This window comes from Ambystoma mexicanum, chromosome 1q (genome assembly GCF_040938575.1).
Source record: "Ambystoma mexicanum isolate Mex_15411 chromosome 1q, UKY_AmexF1_1, whole genome shotgun sequence".
NCBI classification, from domain to species: domain Eukaryota; kingdom Metazoa; phylum Chordata; class Amphibia; order Caudata; family Ambystomatidae; genus Ambystoma; species Ambystoma mexicanum.
In genome coordinates, this window is record NC_090922.1 from 1,435,002,049 (window position 1) to 1,435,022,150 (window position 20,102).

Genomic DNA, 20,102 nt, shown 5'->3' on the forward strand with positions numbered 1-20,102 from the left:
ATTTCCCAGCATTGCCTGAGAATACCATGAAGTGGTAATTCCAGGCAAGATATTTTTTTAACAATTTTAAATCTACATTCAAGTATTCTCTACCTTCAAGAGGGGAGCATCATTGAAGCCAATTCCACTTCCAGATGAAGAGGGGTCACGAGCAGAGGCCTCGATTGGATCTTGCTCTTGAGAGCCAGATAACAGAACACCTAGGTCAAAACCCTGGAATACCTCCGCTAGATGAGTAGCAGTTCCGTGAGCAATTAGTTAAAAAGATGTATCCTTTGCCTGCAACGCGAGTCTATGGTTACGGGTTACCACCAAAATTTAAATTGCTGTATATAGTTCATCCAAACTCCTTTTTGCACAGTAATGACACTGGGAAACATCTTTAAACTTCGCAGTAGAGAACTGATGCACAGAATTCTTGCAACAGCCCTCATAAGCATTCCCACACCGCCTGCCCTGCAGTGACCCCTCAATTTCAAATCACTTCCGTACATTCCACGCGACAAAGTGAGTGGAGAGCGACTGTGGCCCTCAGATGGTAACATTCCAGAGAACTCGCCACAACCAAGAGACCACACACAACCCTCCCTCCTGTTGGCTGCACACTTACAAAAATGATTGCCGGGGAGAAAAACCGCCAGCAAACCCTGAAGAAGATCGGGGGAGGAAACCCCAGCATCATCTCAATGTCCCTGAAGTAATTTTTGTGCCCTGAAAAAGAGGAGAACACAAGAGCGAAGCAATCAGCAGTGCACATCTGGATGAAATGTGGATAAATAACTGGTGACCAATGTTTCAGGCCACCTTTTGGGAGAGGCAATCATAAGTGCAAGCATAAACATCACCTTTTTACAACACATTGCATATTTCTGTAGTCCAAATACTTCCTTTTTTCAAATGATGGGCGTTAACAACTTCCATGATAAGAAGATAGAAGTCATTTGCTAGGTAAAAACGACAGGTACATTCCCCTTCCTTCTGGTTCTGAAGCCTAAGGCCAAAATGGAAGGCACATCAACAATTGGATCTTCTGTAAAACCACAACGTGCCCACCTGCTGTGGAGGGTGGGAGTCCTGGGGGTGCTCAAAACACCCAAGCTGTCCACATAGTGTGAAGGGTGGGAGCCCTGGAGAGGCCCAAAATGCCAACCTGGTCACCTGGTGTGGCAGGTGGGAGTCCTGGAGATACCCAAAATCCCTACCTGGTCACCTGGTCTGGCAGGTGGGAGTCCTGGAGATGCCCAAAATCCCTACCTGGTCACCTGGTGTGGCAGGTGGGAGTCCTGGAGATACCCAAAATCCCTACCTGGTCACCTGGTGTGGCAGGTGGGAGTCCTGGAGATACCCAAAATCCCTACCTGGACACCTGGTGTGGCCGGTGGGAGTCCTGGAGATACCCAAAATCCCTACCTGGTCTGGCAGGTGGGAGTCCTGGAGATACCAAAAATCCCTACCTGGCCACCTGGTGTGGCCGGTGGGAGTCCTGGAGATACCCAAAATCCCTACCTGGTCACCTGGTGTGGCAGGTGGGAGTCCTGGAGATACCCAAAATCCCTACCTGGACACCTGGTGTGGCCGGTGGGAGTCCTGGAGATACCCAAAATCCCTACCTGGTCTGGCAGGTGGGAGTCCTGGAGATACCAAAAATCCCTACCTGGCCACCTGGTGTGGCCGGTGGGAGTCCTGGAGATGCCCAAAACACCCAAGCTGGCCACATAGTGTGAAGGGTGGGAGCTCTGGAGAGGCCCAAAACACCCAAGCTGGCCACATAGTGTGGAGGTTGACAGTCTTGGAGATGAGCAACAACTCCTACCTGGCCACACGAGGCTAGGGTGGGAGCCCGGGAGATGCCCAGAAACCCTCTCTGGCCACCTGGTGTGGAGTGTGGAATCCTTGAGATTCTCAAGGAAAGTCAAAAATATCATCTGCAAGTTTAAGAAACTTTCTCAGGCTGCAAAATACATGAAACTGTGTGCAGTTTATGGACGTCAGATTTCCTAGCTTCCATTTTCGGGGGGTTTTGGGTCTTTTTCTTGACTTAAACACTATTCAAACTGAAGAACTGCTAGGGGGTGCCTGAAACAAAACTCAACTTTATGAACACTGCTCTGTTTTGCGGCTGCTTTTCCTGTATCCTGCAATCTGCTGCCATCTTATTTTCTTTGCATCAAAACGAATTTACAAACTTTTCCAATTAGGGAACGCCGCAACAATGTTCCATTTAAAAAGCGGGACTGTCAGTCTATGCTGTGGATGCCACTTTTAATTATCGATTTTGTAGACGTGGTATCCATAATTTGGCATCTATATTTTCAAAGCAACACTCGGACATTTAAACCAGGGGTCTGCAACCTTTGGCTCTCCAAATGTTGAGGACTACAAATCCAAACAGTCCTAGCCAGCATAGTCAATGGTGAGGGATCATGGGAGTCGTAGGCCAAATCATCTAGAGAGCTACAGGTTCCAGTCCCCTGATTTAAACAATACCTTGCAGGGATCGAAATTCAGATTGGATAAGCAGGAGCTAAAAGCAGCTCCTGGGTATCTAACATTAACCAGCGAGCAGGAGCTACCGCTGGAGAACGAGGAGCTAGTACATACTGTTCTGCAAATATGACTTCTACATAAGATGCAAACATTTCTTTGTGTTCATTATTTATGTCCCATTATGCTTTAAATGGCATATAGATGTGTCCTGATATATGTTTATAGATTGTCCCAAATTTAGAGAGTTTAATAAACACAGTTGTGTTTGTTCGGCAAGAGTTGGCCTGGGGAACCAAAAGAAGCTTCAAGTAGCTGTTGGTGTCAATCTAACCAAGCTCTTATACGCTACAAGCATGAGCTAAATACCTCCCAGCTCCCTTCATGCAAAACCGGTTGTCATTGCATGCAAATTCTTCCAGAATGTGGAATTTCCAGGAAAACTGCGACAGAATGATCTTTTGCAATTACCCCAGCATGATCGGCAGAATTGCCCATGAAACACGTCTCTTCTACTCCTTCGACTTGCTACACAATGAAAACATGTTTTGATGTTTTTAAATCGTTGCCCACTAACCAGCAGATGCTGCGGAAAGTGACCGTTTTAAAACAGAAGTAAACATTTTAAAAAAGAAATAACTACCCTTATATATATATACTTCTCCAGCAATTTCTGTCTGCCCACTTTTAAATCATAGTACCCAAGTACTGATTCAGCAGAAATTGTTTAATGAAATATAGAAGACATTACCTTAACCCTGGCTTGATTAAGAGTTATACATCCAGTAGAGTCAACTCAGCTGGCTAGCTGGGCTTCCGAGAGCCAGCAATGCTTGTGAGCCCTGTTCTCTGGGCTACTTACCATAAACGTACATGATTGACAAACACATGATGCAAGAGATGATCACGAGGGAGAAACTAGCAGCATAGTTGTCCATTAGTAGCAGCCAATATATGCCAGCCTGGGGTGGAGGGGCGAGAAAGACGAGAGTGGAAAAAAGGATCAGTCAATATCCTTCATTGTTAATATTTCACATGTCTGATGAAAATAAGAAAACCTAAAGACATAAGGCTATTTCCCGCACATATTAATGAACTGGCGAAACAGAAGGACATTTTCTTGTACATGGCTTGACCAAAATAGCCATCAGTAAGCCAGGGCTGATGATTCATTTGATCCCAACCACACTGAGCATGACCGGGGTACAAAAGTACATTTTTTAGAAAGATCTCAAAATCTTACTCTTCAAGGAATGGCTCCTCCTTAACACCTAGGTCCAGAGACCCTGCACTCCCCACCCTACCCGAGGCTCTAATCTGCTCCCCACCGTCTCCCCTCCCCCCTGCAGTTCATTGTAGATCCCTTGATGCCAATTGCCTACCCTCGCCCTCCCCTTTTAGCTCCCGGCTTCATTTATTTGCTATGCTTACCTCACTGTGCGCTTTCCCCCATGAATGTAAAGCACTCTGTTGCTTCTAGGAGCTTGGTCTGCACTCAATAAATACACTAATAATAATTATGGCTAAGCGCTGTACATGGAACATCTTTCTATACATCGTCATTCCAACTGAAGTTGGCACTGATTTATCGACCTCAGAAGTATGAAAGGCTGAGTTAGCCTTCCACGGTTTCGTAGCTGCAGATCACACATAGATCGCAGGAGCGAGCGATCAACTCGCTGAGCCATCTTACCGGCCTAGTAATAATCATTTAGAGAATGCACAGAAGAGGAACCCCCTGAAAGAGCACCCTACTTTTCCAAACTAAGAGGCCAGTGTAGAAGAACGTGGGATCGTTATGCAGAGGAGGAGCAAGTACGCCAGATTCCTCACCCACCGGGACTTACCTGTGAAGTGAGTGGAACACCGAGAAGGAAGCCAACCACAGCCACCCCCATGGTCACCACGGTCTTGTACCGGATAATCCAGTCATTACCAATCTCGTCCACAATGGCCGTCACCAGCGTCTCAAGCAAACAAAACTGAAGAGAGAACGACAAGATGGACACATGAATAGAAAGGATATCCTTCATGTAGCGTGCACTTAGTTTAGAAGAGAAACATTCCAAACACCTTCCTCAATTCTGAAAAGTTTCCTTCAGAAAAACAATGGAATTAGCTGTGAGATTTTATCACTTTTTAAATTTTGCAGATTAGTAGTAGCACCACCAATGTGTAACTGTCAACTAGAGAGTAAAGCGGGTTAAGCGGATCACTGCTCCTACATTTTGAGTGTTTAGTATGTCATTCCACATAGAAAGTAAAATGTTTCAAGAGAGTTACAGGGCATAGACTGCTGTTAAGTGTATGCTTCACTTAATGTTGTGATTATTAGAAGAAATCATATATGTGAACAACATGCACACTGAATGAAAGACTTGTCATGCATATAAAAGGAACAAGTCCAGAAAAATCAGTATTTGTTCATATTGCAGCATACATGTACCAAGGTTGTGCCAAGGCCTAAGGCTAAAATAAGCTTTCTTTATGCATATCGCGTAAACAGACACACGTATTAATTCTACATCTGCAGAGGTGTATTCATTGTTTTGGGACTGTGGTTGTGGGCTTTACTTTAACAGAAATATTGACATGCTTAATCAAACTGCTTGCCAGTAAAGTTCACAAGCCGCACAATGTGCTATAAATGTACCCTCGTTTATGTTCAACTCACAAGAAAAACATTAATTTTAGAAGTGTATCTTACTATATTTGGGGTCCAAAAGATAGGATGGAGGGCTGAGGCCTCGATGTGTCTGTTTAATACAGAACATTGTAGCATGCAGTAGAATCAAATTGCAATGAGTATTGTGTACATTTTAGAAAATATAAAAAACATACTCGAACAATAATATCTTGCATTCACTGTATGCTTTATCATTTCATTAGGCCATTGTAGACATATCATTTGATAGGTTTATTGATAGGTTCCGCAAGGGTGACTTGCCCAATCTCATGCCCCCTGAGATACAATCCTACCCTGCAATTATGGGCAAGCAAACAGACAGTATGTTTCACAAAACTCAAAACGTATTTAATATAATGGATTACAATTTTAAATCAAGGTGGTCTCCAGCTTTACACCCTGCAGATCACTGCAATATAACAGACTCATAAACCAATAATCAAACAAGATTTGTCCTGCCTGTATGACTCGCTGTACTGCTTTACATGCAAGCATTCATTTCTCAATGTAAATGATCTCTCTACACAGTACTCCAACAGGTAGTAGACATTTTAAATACATATTAAATACACTACTCCTATATTTGCTTCTACCTAGAAATCACAATTGGCATTTTTATTAACATTTCCGCTTTTAGGCCAGCGCAGGCATTTTAAAATGGACTAATCCATCATTCTACGTCAACACTTGGTTTTCCCCAGTATCAACACAAGTATGGTATCAGAGAAACGTTACATGAACAAACATTTAAAGCACATATTCTTTCGCCTTCGCTCCCCTATAAGAGTGTGAGTTTGTGAATGTATTGGCTATGTGCAGTGAATTTAATAGTAGACAATGGCTAGCTTGCATCTGGTAACTGCAGGTTTGGATTCAGAAAATAATGTTCTCAGGAATTCTGAACAGGTGTGCATAATCTTCTGAAAATATGTATGTCCCACTTTCAATTAATTTGTGTGTGCAACTTACAATCTGTATGTTTTGGTCTGGAGATGTGCTATTTCCAATAACAGATTGCATGTTAAAATACGCTTGCCCTTTCACTTTACACATAGGTCTGTCTGGGCATTTAAAAATAAGGGACTGCAAGGGTTGTAACACTTTGCACAATGTTCTACTAATATAATGACTTCTCTGTGTTAATTTTGGCTGTGCAAATATCTGATTTATGATCCACATCGGTTGCTGATTGCACGTTATCACATAAGACGATAAATATGTGTCACAAATACACTATGGTCGGTGAAATTCTGTACCTGTATGAGCCAGGAATTAAATTGCACCAAAATGTCAGTTTAAAATCTCGCCTTACAATACAAAATACATTGGGCTTTAAGGAAATGACATGTAGCTTCATATTCAATGTAAAGCGGAGCTACAGGGCATTATATTTAAGACTGCACCTGTATCTTCGCATTTTAGATTTTCCCAGATTTCTAGTCACCAGATGTAGCATGCACTCTGAGCAATTTGGATTTATATTGGGGTTTCTCTTACTTACTTTTCAAAGGTGGGTTATTATTTTTGGAGAATCAGTTGGGACCTCCTCAGCCTGGGATTACTGCCTCGGCAAGGGCAGCTTGCTGTCTAGATCTCAATGTTCAATATGGGCAGCTCATCTGTCTCTGCAGGACAGTCTGCCTCCAAACCAAACTGTAAATCGCTCTAAATTGCTTCCTCTCTCTCCAGCCATTTCCAGCTGTATCCCAAAAATCGGCAATGTTCATTGCCTCATATAAATCAATAATCCCTCGATTATGTGTGGATGCGATTATATATTGCTTGACTCTTCCTCTGAGTATGTGACAGAGGTGTGGCTTTCCCAGTCCCATGACTGTAAAAGGGAGGGGTAAACTAACTCCTAATTTTAAAATGGCAGTTTTGTTTTCTGGACATAACTTTGGAATGAAATGTGTGAGATTAATACAATATCATTAGATACTATGGATCAGTGCACACGATCACATGCATGAAAGTCCACAGTGTGTTTAATATTTCAGGAGATGAGTGATTTTACCATTTTTCTCCAAATCTTTCCTATGAATTTTATGTGTGTTGAAACTACACATTTTCTATCTACAATCTGCAACTAATATTGTGTTGATCAGACTGCATCAAAATTAAATATTTGATTAAAATTGCACACAAAAGACATTTCTTCAATTTGTAAATTAAAAGGATGCTTACTTCAGCCACGAGAGGTCACTTTTGATACATGGGCAATTGGCTCTCTTCCATTTTATTGACATATAAATCACAAAGATTTGCAATTTTCAATGCGATGCCGTCAAGGTTTGACTTTTAGCGAATGGATTTTATGAGGGGGGTCTGAAATTATATACTTGACCTATCTCTTTGAAGTGTATCCATTAATCCAGCCATCAGGCAGTATCCACAAACTTAATGTGAAAAACCAGTTTCAGTACGATGAATCTGAGCTTGTGTGTCCTCCTATCTTGTGTCTACATTCCTGAACTGGTGTTGGGAATTAGAAAAGTCAATTTATAAACAGTTTCAAGTTATCCCAAGCAAGAGGTTCAGGAATGTTTCGGAATGTTTTCTTTCAAGTTTTAAATACATCACAGCATTATTCTAAGGTAAGTGAAAACACGGCTAAAGAAAGGCACTGGTATTATCAATGAGATTTTGGTTCTACCTTGTATATGAATTTCATTTTCCAAGAAGTTCACCATTGAAAAGAAGGGAATACATTTTAAAATGACAGATGCCTTTTCTCTTCACGTGGCATTATGAGAATATTCTTTTGCTGATAGCCACATTCTTGGGCCTTAGCATTTTTGTGCAAAAGTTCTGACTTCTATGCATTTTTGTGCATGCGCTTAGCATCCCCCAACCAGTCTCAGAACTTTTTGCACTCGATAAGGTTAACTTTTACACTTGTTGAAAAATATTCTTAAGCATGAGAGAATGTATTCGTATTTTGCACCTAAAACAGTGGGGCTTTTTATCATGACCGCAAGCAAGATCTACAATCCAACAGGAGGCATCATTTTTGATTGGTGCATTTCTCAGTTCACTTTATAATGGGCAATTATCTGAGCTGCATTTTCTCCAACAGATCCGAGGTTTCCTATACCATGAAGCAGTATTTTATTAATAGTTAGCAGGGCATCCACGTTTCAATATTGTGAACACATACTGCATTCACTTGGTTAGTTAATTGAAAACAATTTTGTTTTCCAACTATGGCAAAACCATTTGCAAATGAAGAGAAAGGATGAACCTTGTCTACACTTGTAATGAAATCTTTCACAATGAAATCCTGCCCAAATTGTACAATGTTAATTATAGAAGTAAACAGCTGATAGGAAATCGGAGGAGTTTGACAAGATGGTCATTTTGTTGTTTACATAATTTGCGGTGTTAAATATGGGAGAAAGTAGCAAGCTGTTTAGTGGGTTGGGGGAGGGATTTGGAGAGACTAGGTTTGGAAACTGACACTCCAGGAGTCACTTAATTTTGTTTACATAACACACCCATGATAAGTATATGCAAGACAGGAACTCAAAGAAAAATACTCACCGACACTGCGAAAAACTAACGGCTGTTTGACATCATGTGGAGATAAGACAGGACAAACTACGCACTACACTCTAAAATAGGTATGGGTCCCACAGAAGCTCCTGCCCACCTGGTGAGTAGAATCTATGTCCATTCATCAGCATAGCTAGAAGGACTACTGAGCAGGCACCAGTACCTTTTCAGATACATTTTCCATCCTGTATATTGGTTCTAAAAAAATAGCACTTTGCTAATTTTTCCAAATGCTAATCCTATTCTTTTTTCTAAACTATTAAAGCAATCATTTCGCTTTAATACAATGCTTTCTTATATTTTCTCTCCAGAGTCTTTGAACGTAAGAGCGGCCATACTGTATTTTGAGGTTAGCTTTGAGGTTACCTTTTTACTTGCATAAGGTGGCATTTCTGATTTGAGAAGCACTGAGCCGAGTAGAGGGACAAGTCTTCAAAGTCCTTGCTCCACCTTGTACTTCTGGCCAGGATAAGTAGACCATACACTGGCAGGTGTGAGAGAGAAACCCATCAGGGGGATTGCTACTGTTTTACCTGCATTAATATATCCCTGACTTTAAATTACTTTTAGGACATTGCCCATAGATAGGACATTGCGCCCATGGATACATTCTAAAGCCACTTCACACCGGGCAGCATTGTACAATTACAGTGAGGCTCACACGTGAATCCAACACTACATAATTATGTGTATCAAATGAGCCCATGTGCTACAATGAGGGGAAACAGGCAAACACTTAAATAAATACATTAATCTCCATAGGCAAAGCATCAGTAAAGACACAAAGGACAGCCTGATGGGGGAGGGGGTGGGGGGAATATTTTTTTTAACCCGACCACAGAATTGAAGCACTCAAGAACATAATAATCAAAGATAATTTGAGGGCAAAAAGCAAGAATGCTTTCTGAATACATTTGCATGGAGTTCTTCAATACAATGGGACGTGGCATGAACAGGTAGCGCAGTGTCGTGAGTCACTATCCTGAATGACAGATTCTCACTCTTTCCACCCGTAGAGATGCAGACGACACAACATCTGGGTTGACAATTCCCACCTATGTGGGCATGCTACCAGTAACTGATGGGCATCGTGCCAGTGCCGCAGCGTCTTCGAAGAAGTGTCTGATGCCAAAGTGACTCAAACACATTTGAGCACAAGGGACTCTTTCACTAATAAAACACAGAAGACGGCCACCCACAACTACTAGCCCCGCAAATTACCTAGGACTAACGAAAACACAATCTTGATATAGGATAGAGTTCCGTCCTGCCACACCAGCCATCAAGAGTCAGTGGTTCATGACCGGACTACTTCCAATCCCAGTGCTCTTCTACATGCATGCATCAGAAATGTGGCTCAACGTGCCACCACTGACCTCTCAAGGACAGCCTGGCACATGACCAACCGTGTCACAACCTGGTCAGCCTTTGATAGACAATGTCCCATTGACCTTCCAAATGTACATGTGACTGACTGTGCTGAAGCTCCACTCACCTTCCAGAGGATTTGACATGACCCATGGTTGACTCTGCTCGAGGTACACAGTTGCTCTGGACATCCTTCTAACTATGCTGGTATGACTCTGACCTAGCTACACTTAAACGTAAGTGTAGGGCAGCTGAGAGGAAATGGAGGACTTCCTGTTCATCCTCTGACAAACGGGCCTGTCGCCTGCTACAAAGGCAATACCGACTCTGTCCTCACCAAGATGAGAGTCCATATTCAAGCTCGTGTCTCTGCAGCATCTAACAACTCGGCCGAACTCTAAAATCTGCAAGGAGCTGGCCAACCCTGCTGCAGTCTCTACCCCTCCTGTTGCCTCCCAGGCTCTTTGCAATGCCCTTGCCTCTAACTTCATTTAAAAACCCAGGACATCCTGTCCACCCTCCCCACCCACACTCATCCTCTTCCCTCACCATCTGTGCTTGCTGACCCTCCTTTAGCCACCCCCCCACCATCCTTCTCGTCCTTTCCTCTTTTCACCCCTGATGAGGTTGCTAGACAAGTCCGATCTATGAAAGCCTCTTCAAAACAGGTTCATCCCTGTTCCTCTAAAACCATCAAGGACCACATTGACACGCTCGCTCCGGCCCTTGCTGATTTTTGCAACCACTCCTTTGCCTCTGATCCTTCCCCTCCCCTCTGAAGCACTCCTTTGTGCATCCTCTTCTGAAGAAACCCACAGCTGATCCTTCTTGTCCAGCTAACTATCGCCCAATTTCCATTACTCCCTTTCTTGGCAAACTCCTGGAAAAGTTGGCCATCTCTCAACTTAACCTTCATTCCAATTCTGTTGGCTGTATCCATGACCACCAGTCTGGCTTCAGAGCTGCCAGAAGCACAGAAACTGCTCTCCTAAACATCCGTGACGATCTGATCACCAACCTTGACTCCAACATTCCCTCTGTCCTCATCCTCCTCGATCTCTCTTCTGCCTTTGACACGGTCAACCATACCATCCTGCTCAACCGTCTCCGTGAAAATCTGGGTATCACTGATCAGGCTCTGGCCTGGCTGACCTCTTTCCTCTCAGATCGACTCTCCCAGGTCCAACTTGGGTCCTTCTTTTCATCTATCTTCCTCTCTACCTCTGGTGTTCCCCAGGGGTCTAACCTCTCGCCCTGGCTTTTCAACCAAAACCTGGCAACGCTTGCCCACTGCAGTGCCATTTTCGGCTCAAATTTTCAATGCTATGCTGACGACACTCAACTAATTTTCAGGCTGCCCTCTGCCACCTCCTCACCCTCTCTCATCTCTGATTGCCTAACTGCCATTCAAGATTGGTGTGCCGCCAATGATCTTTGTCTGAATGCCAGCAAGATGGAGATCCTCCTCATCGGCACACCTTCACCATCCTTTCCCTTCACTCTCTGGCCGGCCTCCCTTGGCCCTCCTTCTACCCCCACCTGCGAGGCTAAGAACCTCGGGGTCATCTTTGACTCCACTCTTTCCTTCTCCACCCACATCTCTGAGGTCTCTAAAAAGTCAGATTTCCGACTGCACCTCCTCAGAGGTACTCTGCCTTTCCTCTCCTTCCCCCAGAAGCTCATGGTATCTCAAGCTCCGGTTCTCTCTAGCTTGGACTATTATAACAGCCTCTATCTAAATCTACCTGCCTCTACTCTCCGCCCTCTGCAACTATTCCAGAACAGGACTGCGAGACTTATCCTTGGCCTCAAGCCCTGGGATCACATCTCTCCAGCTCTGAAATCTCTCCACTGGCTCCCAGTGGATACAAGGATTAAATTCAAAACCCTCTGCATTGTCCACAAGGCTTTCTGGGGCCTGGGTCCAAAATACCTTCAGCTAACCCTCCGCAAATACCTCCCCTCTCGAGCTCTTCGCTCCTCTACCTCCAACTCACTCAGGGTCAGTCGTTTTTCTAAGAAACAAGCTGGGGGTAGATCTCTGTCTTCGCCTGGGGCCTCCCTCTGGAACAGCCTCCCTGCCACTCTAAAACTTGAGGAGAACCGTCTCCGGTTCCGGAAGCACCTCAAAACCTTCCTCTTTGCATCTGCCTTCTCCTCCCCTCTCCCCTGTTGATTCTGCTCTCCCCCGGCACCGTGCACCTGGCCACCCTCTGTCTTTTGGGCCCAGGTACCTGCTCATCCTGCCACCCTCCTGCACTGCCTCCGGGCCACCCCTTGCACTGGGGTCTGTATCTGTACCCATACAGCCACCCCTTTTTCTTCCTGCACTTATCAGACCTACCCTGTCTGCTGCCTTAAACCTAGCACTTGCAAATTGCTGGCTGCATTACCACGGTTTGTTGCCTTTATTATTTATTTATTGTTATATATATCTGTTTCTCCTCTGCTTCGCACTTTCCACCTCTCTCACCTTCCATGCACTTTTCCCCTCCCCCCTCTCCCATGCACTTGCGCGTTCTCAATATCACTGGGCCTAGTAAGATTGCTGTTTTGTTCTCCCCTGTTCCCCTCCCTTGCCTTGTCGCGCTCTGAAACACTTGTGTACGAGCGCGATAGAAATAAAATATCATTCAATCAATCAATATGCACTGTCAACGCAAGGTTTTTACAAGTGGTCCCCTGGCTGTTGGCTGAGTCTTCCAAACTTACCAGACTTTTAGATGCACCCTCCTGGCATGTGACTAATAATTCTTTGGCCCTACTGGCTTTTTTTAGAGTCACTCTGGGTATCCTCCTTACAATTACTGTGACGAGGGAGATTACTCCCAGAGCACTCTTCAGTCCCAACCTAAAATGAGATTGTGACTGAACCACCCACATTAGCCTCCCAGAGACATCTACAGACATGGGACAGAGTTGGCCATAACCAGTCTATCTTTGAAGAGGTGTGACCAACATATAACTGGCTTCATTCCTAACCCTGCAATAGGACAGCCTAGCATGTAGCAGATTTAATTTTTAGATAGGCATGCTCACGATTTTGACCCAGACCTATGCACCTCCTACAGACATGTGCATGGCGCGACTGCCAATACACTATTATTCAGACAGATGCTCAGAGTGCTTCAGTTTGCATTTCTTTCTCGGTCTGATCTTGCTCACACATGCTTCTGTTTCAGTGGAACACGTCTTTCATACTATAGTGCAAAATCTATTGAGATCAATGTGAGGAGAGTTTGCATCCAATACTGGTCTCTTACATTACCATTACACAGACTGCTTTTGGTGCATGTAACCTAGGGATAGGGGGAGAGATCAAATGTGTTTGTGAACCGGCAGGTGTACCTCTGTTTCAAGGCAGTGGAAGTGGCCTGTTGCAACCCAGCTACTGTGGTCCATAAGCTGTCTAGCACAAATGCAAACACTGACGCTGGAGCAGGTGGGTTTGCAGGAGTAGGCATGAGGCTCCTGCAAGGAGAGAATGATTTTATTTCCCGCTACCCCCTCTGGCTTTTGTATGCAGTCATGTGTCTTGTATGTGCATGTCATCTGGAAAATTCATTAACAGTTGTGTTGGGGAGTGGGCTGCCAGACACAGTGCAAAAGGCCCTTGGTCTAGTATGAAGAACCAGTCCTTAACCACAAATTAACGGTCAGAATATGGCTTGACATATTTGTGGGACAATTGTGGTAAGTCAGAAGAAGGAGAAGGAGTCGGTAAAGGGGTGGCATTTCAAACTCAAGGTTTTATTCAAAAGACAAGAAAAGGTCCTATCTTTCCCTACAACTAGAAGTGATGCTCTACCTAACTGAATTCTAACTCAGGTGCTAGTCGTCAGGGTGGTTATCAAAAGAAGAAATCAGTCCTCTTTCCAAAACTATCCTACTCTGACCCTACCACTGATCATAGGCAAACAGAAATGAAGCCAGGAGAATGCCTCCCTTCTCCTCGTCCAACTGATTCAGCCTTAAGGGCTGATTTCTGATAGTTTCTTGCAATAGTTCTGATAACTCCCTGTAATTCCTCCCAGGGACTTCTTTGAGGCTTGGTTAAATGTCCAACAGTTATTCTTTCCCAGCATTATATATATTTCTGGACTTTCCTTATCCTCTTGGCTCTTGCAACAAGGGAGATCATTCCCGTAGTGACCTTGGCTTTTTCCACAAACCCTATGATAAGGGAAACTACTCCCATATTAATCTTTATCCTTGATATCGCTCTTGCATTTATTGTGATGAGCCAGATTACTCCCGAAGCACTCTTCACTCTTGGTATCTTTCCTGTGACTACAGTGATGAGGGAGATTAGTCCTGAGACGCTCTTTACTCTCAGCATCTTCCTTACAATTACTGTGATGAGGGAGATTACTCACAAAGCACTCTTCAGTCTTGCCCAAAGGCCTACTGAGTCCCCCGTGGCTCCCATTACCTTCTCTTTTTGGTGAGGCCACATCACCAGTACTTACTGGGGTTTTGGTCACGCTCACTCTTGTTGAGCGCTTTTCTCTTTCTGTGCTTCCCGCTGTTTGGTGGGTTTCTTGGCCTTTCGGTGTCAGCATAGTTGAAGGACTGCACTGTCCACCTCACGGAGGTCGCGCCACAGTCAGCCTCTCTCCAACTTGTGTGTAGGTCGGGTCTCTGACTAGGGAGTGCTCTGCCGACCATTCCAGGGTGTCCTCATGACTGAGGACCAGCTTCTTCTGCTCACTTCCTCGTTCCCAGGTTTAAATCTCTCAGGGCTGAAAGGCTTCACACCGGGCTCTCTCTTAATTGAGTATCTTCTCAGTTTTTAGGTCCAGTAGTTGGGTCCTCCTCAGAGGAGTGCCATAGTCCTTTGTATCAATGGAGTATTCTTCATGCCGCTTTGGGGCAACCTCTTCTCAGTACTGTCGAGACTAGGACATAGGAGTTGTTGACATCACTCCTTCAATTTTCCTCTTGTCAGCTGACTTATTATCACTATTTATGTTCCTACACATCTTGGTAGTATTAAGTGAGGAAAGGAGGAATTATTGCAGTAACAAACAGTAGTGGTTTCAGGTTGGGATCTTGGAGGACCTCAAGGACTTCATGGTCTCAAAGCTGAGGGTGGGCTAGGGAGTTCCATCATGGAACTGGAATCCTCATCACCATGACTGGAGTCTCTCCCTGTGAGGTCCCGCTTTCCACCACCCTTAGGGGGATTGTTGCATAATGGACCCACCTCTCTAGCCTCACAGGGAAGAGCACCCCTCTGGGGAGAAGCAATGAGATCGGTGAATCGTCACACTATACACATTGCTTGTAAGAAAAGGTAGATTGGCCAAAGGTCATATATTTCCACAGTCAGTGGAAGTATGCAACATGATTGCTGATAGGTTGCTGAACAGGCACCAATTGACAAAAACAGCAATATATTACTGTGCAATTTGTTTATTAAAGCGTCTCGTGCAGCTTTGCAGCTCATCAAAAAATAAGAACTTAAGCATTTGACTCAGAATAGCTAAACATCAGCACAGGTGCGTGTCTTACCTGAGTTCCAAGCCCCAGCAGGATGAGCATGAAAAAGAAGAGCATGGACCACAGCGGAGAAATAGGAAGGAGCGTCAGAGCTTCAGGGTAGGCCACAAAAGCCAGGCCGGGCCCGTGATCTGCCACCTCGGACACATCCACTCCCAAGTGGTTGGCCATGAAGCCCAAGATGGAGAAGATGACGAAGCCAGCGTAGACGCTGGTGGCACAGTTGGTAATGCTGATGATGATGCTGTCCCTGCATTTTGGAAAGAGAAAATAAGGGTGAAAAATAGGAGGAACGGATACTATATAGGAATAGACGGAAGAAACATCAGGGCAACAGCGTCTCAGACGATATCATAGTGGCTTCTTTACTTATCCTATTAGTGGTCAATCTCTACTACTTAACATGTAAACTTTGAACTCCCGGGGCTTCCCCATCTCTCTCACAGGTGTAGAGCCAATGTCAAGTTGTTGATTTTCTGAGGGACATTTATGAAGCCTCCCTTTCATCTCTGTGCTTTTTTGCCAATGTTTGTAGAAATATAAAGATCTGGGTGTCTGAGGTACCATTACAAAATTAAAGAATGGTCTGCTAGGAGTACTACAGTTTAGGCATGGGAAGATGATGTGTAACCATACACCAACAGCAAATGCCATGTTTGTTCTTCAGAGTTCAACTGTAGGTGCCATGCAGCTACACAGTGGCACAGACAGCTTTTGATGCAAGGTGGGGGAATGGGGTGGGGGGGGTGAGGGGACAAAGGCTTCTCGTGGGACATTGGTCAAAATCAATTGACTATTTTGCATGTGGGGACACTTGCGGGGGTTGCGGGAGGGAAGCATCCTCACAACTCTCCCTTTTTCCACCACTGCAAATGTAGTGTTATTGCATGGGAAAAGTCACAAAGCCACTATGCCTTTGTTTGGGCAGGATCATGCAGTCCCAGAGGGGTTTCTGTGGCACAAAGCATAAAGTTACCCTGGGGCGGAGGTGGGGGGTGCTTTTAGATTTAATCGCAATGTCTCGGGATGATAGCTCAGGAGCAACCCTCTCGCCTTGGAAGTAAGACGACGTGGAGCAACACAGGTACGATCCCTGGGTCCGCGCTTTTGATTCCATGGTATTCATAACAGTTATGTGTCAATTTCACAGCAATTTGTTTGAAAGTAACATCTGCTACCTGGTTAAAGTGGGGGTGTTATGTTGCACAACTAACGGTAAGCACTTGGTGAAGTGAGGCTTAGTGGAGGATTTTAAGGAATTACCTTCCAAAAATGAGGAAATACATAATTATCCAGCATAGGCGGATTGAGGGGTATTTGTAATGAACCTTCCAGAACTTTCGAACTTTCACCCTAGAAGCTTGGTTATCACCTCTCTTAACATCTCAAGTAACTCAGTTATCACCTCTCGTCACTGGGCCAACACAGTCTGCAGGTAATGGCATCAAGTGGGCAGAAGTCATACTAGTCATAGCATAACGTACAAACTCCCACCTTACATAAGTCTTCCAGATTTCATACTAAAGCTAAAAGAAATGGAGAAAGGACACCAATTTAGGGAGAAATCTCCTCCCACTTTCCATGTGACATCACTGTCCCCTTTTATGACGATACATGATATCAGTGCCCCCTCCCTGCCAGAGTTTGGAATGGAGGTGATGCTGAATCGATTGAGGATAGGGAATGTGGGGCTGAATGATTGTCTGTTTCGATTGGGGAAGCGAGAGTCGAGGGATTGTGCGGTGTGTGGGGTGCCTGAGACTGTGGGACATTTTCTACTTAGATGTGAGAAACATGTTGCAGAGAGAGAATTGATGAGGGTTCGGTTATCTGCGCTGGGCGTGGCTGAGTTGAGTGGGAAGGCTTTGTTGGGAGGTGATGGGGTGAGTGGCAGGAAGAAGAGCAGTGTGTTGTTGGATTTTGTGAGACGGACGGGGAGGTGGGAGGAACTGCGAGTTTATGTGAGCTAAATAATGATTGGTGGGTTAGGTGCACATCATCCTTTAGGATGGGGAAGCGCCAACGTGGGTCCGCCCACGCTTTCGATAATTTAGAAGAAGAAGAAGAAGAAGAAGAAGAAGAAGAAGGTCCTCTCATTACAAGGGGCAACACAGGCAACGTTGGTGGTTCAGAGTGCGTGGAGGCTTCTCTTGTAGGAGGTTTTAGAAAGAGGCGATCAGCTTTGACTAATCAAGTGTGTGGAGACTGGTTGTGTTTCTTGGGAAAGTGTTTGCTTGTTGAAAGGTTTTTCCTGAGCCAGATTCATCATTAGGGAAGCATTTCTTTCCCTTCCCAAAATGGCGGAAGGGCCTCTGAAGGAGGATTGGTTCATGCCTCCTTGTCAGGCTGTTTGGAAGGTTGGAATCATGCCACACTGCCTTTCATCTTCAGTTCCTGAACAAGCAGGCCCCTTGTTTTAGGTGTGCATGCCTGAGAACAGTTTAAAAACCATAAGGTATCTGGGAAGAACCAACTGAAGTCAAGAAAGAACCAGAATTAAGACTCTAGGACTTGACTGTTGGGAATTTTCTATTTATTCGATTTTAATACGTTTTGGGGATTTCTGAGCATAGAAATGGCTTGTATTCTTCTTTGCCTGAGATGTGGAGGTTTAACTTCAAGGACAGAAATTGCGCATTGCAGAGTGGAGCAGAGGTATAGATTATCTATAAATTACTTTCGATAATTCCTGGAGCAATTGGTTTACCAGTGTGTGCTCCTTGATTAACGCGCAGGTTGAGGACGAACAGATCACGGCACCAACAGTTTAGAAGAAAAGACCCATGAGCATGTACGATGAGGCGGCGAGTCCAGAAGGCAAGAAAGGCATTGTTATGGCAACATGTGGAACACATTAATAAGGAGCTTTGAAAGACTCATCCTGTGTAGTGCCTGCATGGGCCAATTGCCCTATAGGCCAGTCTGAGCCTGGAAAAGATGTATTGAGTTCTGTGACTGTAATTTGATATTACAGTTACACTAGAACAGCATTACTTTTAAAGTTACAGTAAATATTCAGAGTGTGCATCTGTGTCCTGCATTGTGAGAAAATAACTGTTGCGTCTTCAGTAAGTAAGAGAGAGAAGCTTTCCGCGTGCGTGAGCCGAACGAGCAGTTTGAGAAAAGAACCTTGCTGCGTGCTCTGCAAAAAACATTTCCCATAGTGATTCTGTGCTTCCTAGCAACGCCAGTGCTTGGGTTAGCATCTGGTTCGTGGGATAGTGAGAGAGGATTTTGCAGGGCGTGGGGAGTGCGACGAAGGAGCTCAAGGGCAAGACGTTACTAGCGCGGGAGCGCCTAGACTCGAAATCAGGAAGTGACAGGAGTTGACTGACGCTGGCATTAACTAAGGAGCGCTGTGCAGGCACATGTAAATGGTGTTGAGCAGAAGGCTCCAACTGTAAGGAAAGGACCATTAAGTAAGTGTTAGTCAGCAGAACCAACTGTGTTTGAAACCATTTGAGAGTCGGAGCCTTCAAGAACTTCTTCAGTAAGTATCAAGCTAGGATAAAGACTGGCAGTTTACATAGCTCTCAACCATTTGTGTCACAAAGGCGGGTGAAATCACCAGATTTTGTTTTTGGCGGGTGAGACGCCCGTTGGAATGAATGGGCGTGCAGGAGGCTTGGCGGGTGAGTCAGCCCTTTACAAGGCGGGTGACACCCGCCAAAAGCGGGTGAGTTGAGAGCTATGCAGTTTAACTATAAGGAAATTCAGGAAGCGAGTAGCTAGGAGATAAGCCTCCATGAAAGTTAAAACTGCGGCTCCATTCCTCACCCTGGCTTCTGTGGACAGATGCAGCAAAGGATTTTACTCTACATTTGCTCACTGACGCTTCCTGATGTGACCCCGGGCGTAAACTCCTCCCCCGCTCCAATCCTTGCCCAAACTGCACCTGGATGATGCCATCTGGGGCTTATAATGCAGGTGTTCCTCACAGCCCATGCTGCTTTCGTACCCAACACGTCCCCGGCTTCAGCCATTTCCCGCAATCTTAGTTGCGAATCCCTCTTCTGCCACTTGCTCTGGGTTTATTATGACAAATCCAGGCTATACCAGCTTTATCGACCTCGCCTGTGGGCCGCACCAGGAGTTATCGGCCTATATACATTGTAAAATGACTTAACTTGGCCTTCAGGGTTCATAACTCCCTGTAAAGTCCGCGCATAGTGTCTCTAAAGCCGAATTATAAGATGGAGGTGACTTTTTGACTGAAAACGGTTTCATTGTACCTGATGAAATGAGTGAATTTTGTAATGGGGATATCGAACTAAAAACATTTGAATGGAATAAGCACAAAGGGGCACCGCCTACACACAAGACAAGGACTCGGTAGAGGCTGCGCGGACTCACCTGTAGCAGTTGTTGTGGAACTTGTTGTAGGAAGCCATAGTGATGAGCCCCCCCCAGGCACAGCCCAGAGAGTAGAATATCTGCGAGGCAGCGTCTCCCCAAACCTGCAACAAAGCAATCAGAGGCGATGCGCTATGACTGGTGGTGAGAACAC

The 20,102-nt window shown here is 44.8% G+C and overlaps 1 protein-coding gene across 5 annotated transcripts in view; it reads right to left on the bottom strand.

The window, feature by feature from the left end:
• SLC6A9 (solute carrier family 6 member 9) overlaps positions 1–20,102 on the bottom strand; it is a 732,913-nt gene that overhangs the window by 22,121 nt on the left and 690,690 nt on the right. For all 5 annotated transcript variants that reach the window (XM_069642312.1, XM_069642313.1, XM_069642311.1 and 2 more), the window contains 5 exons: positions 19,949–20,052; positions 15,608–15,845; positions 4,332–4,466; positions 3,347–3,446; positions 611–711 (listed from right to left, as the gene is read on the bottom strand). In XM_069642312.1, coding sequence (XP_069498413.1) covers positions 611–711; positions 3,347–3,446; positions 4,332–4,466; positions 15,608–15,845; positions 19,949–20,052 — 678 coding nt within the window. The remainder of the gene's footprint in view (positions 1–610; positions 712–3,346; positions 3,447–4,331; positions 4,467–15,607; positions 15,846–19,948; positions 20,053–20,102) is intronic.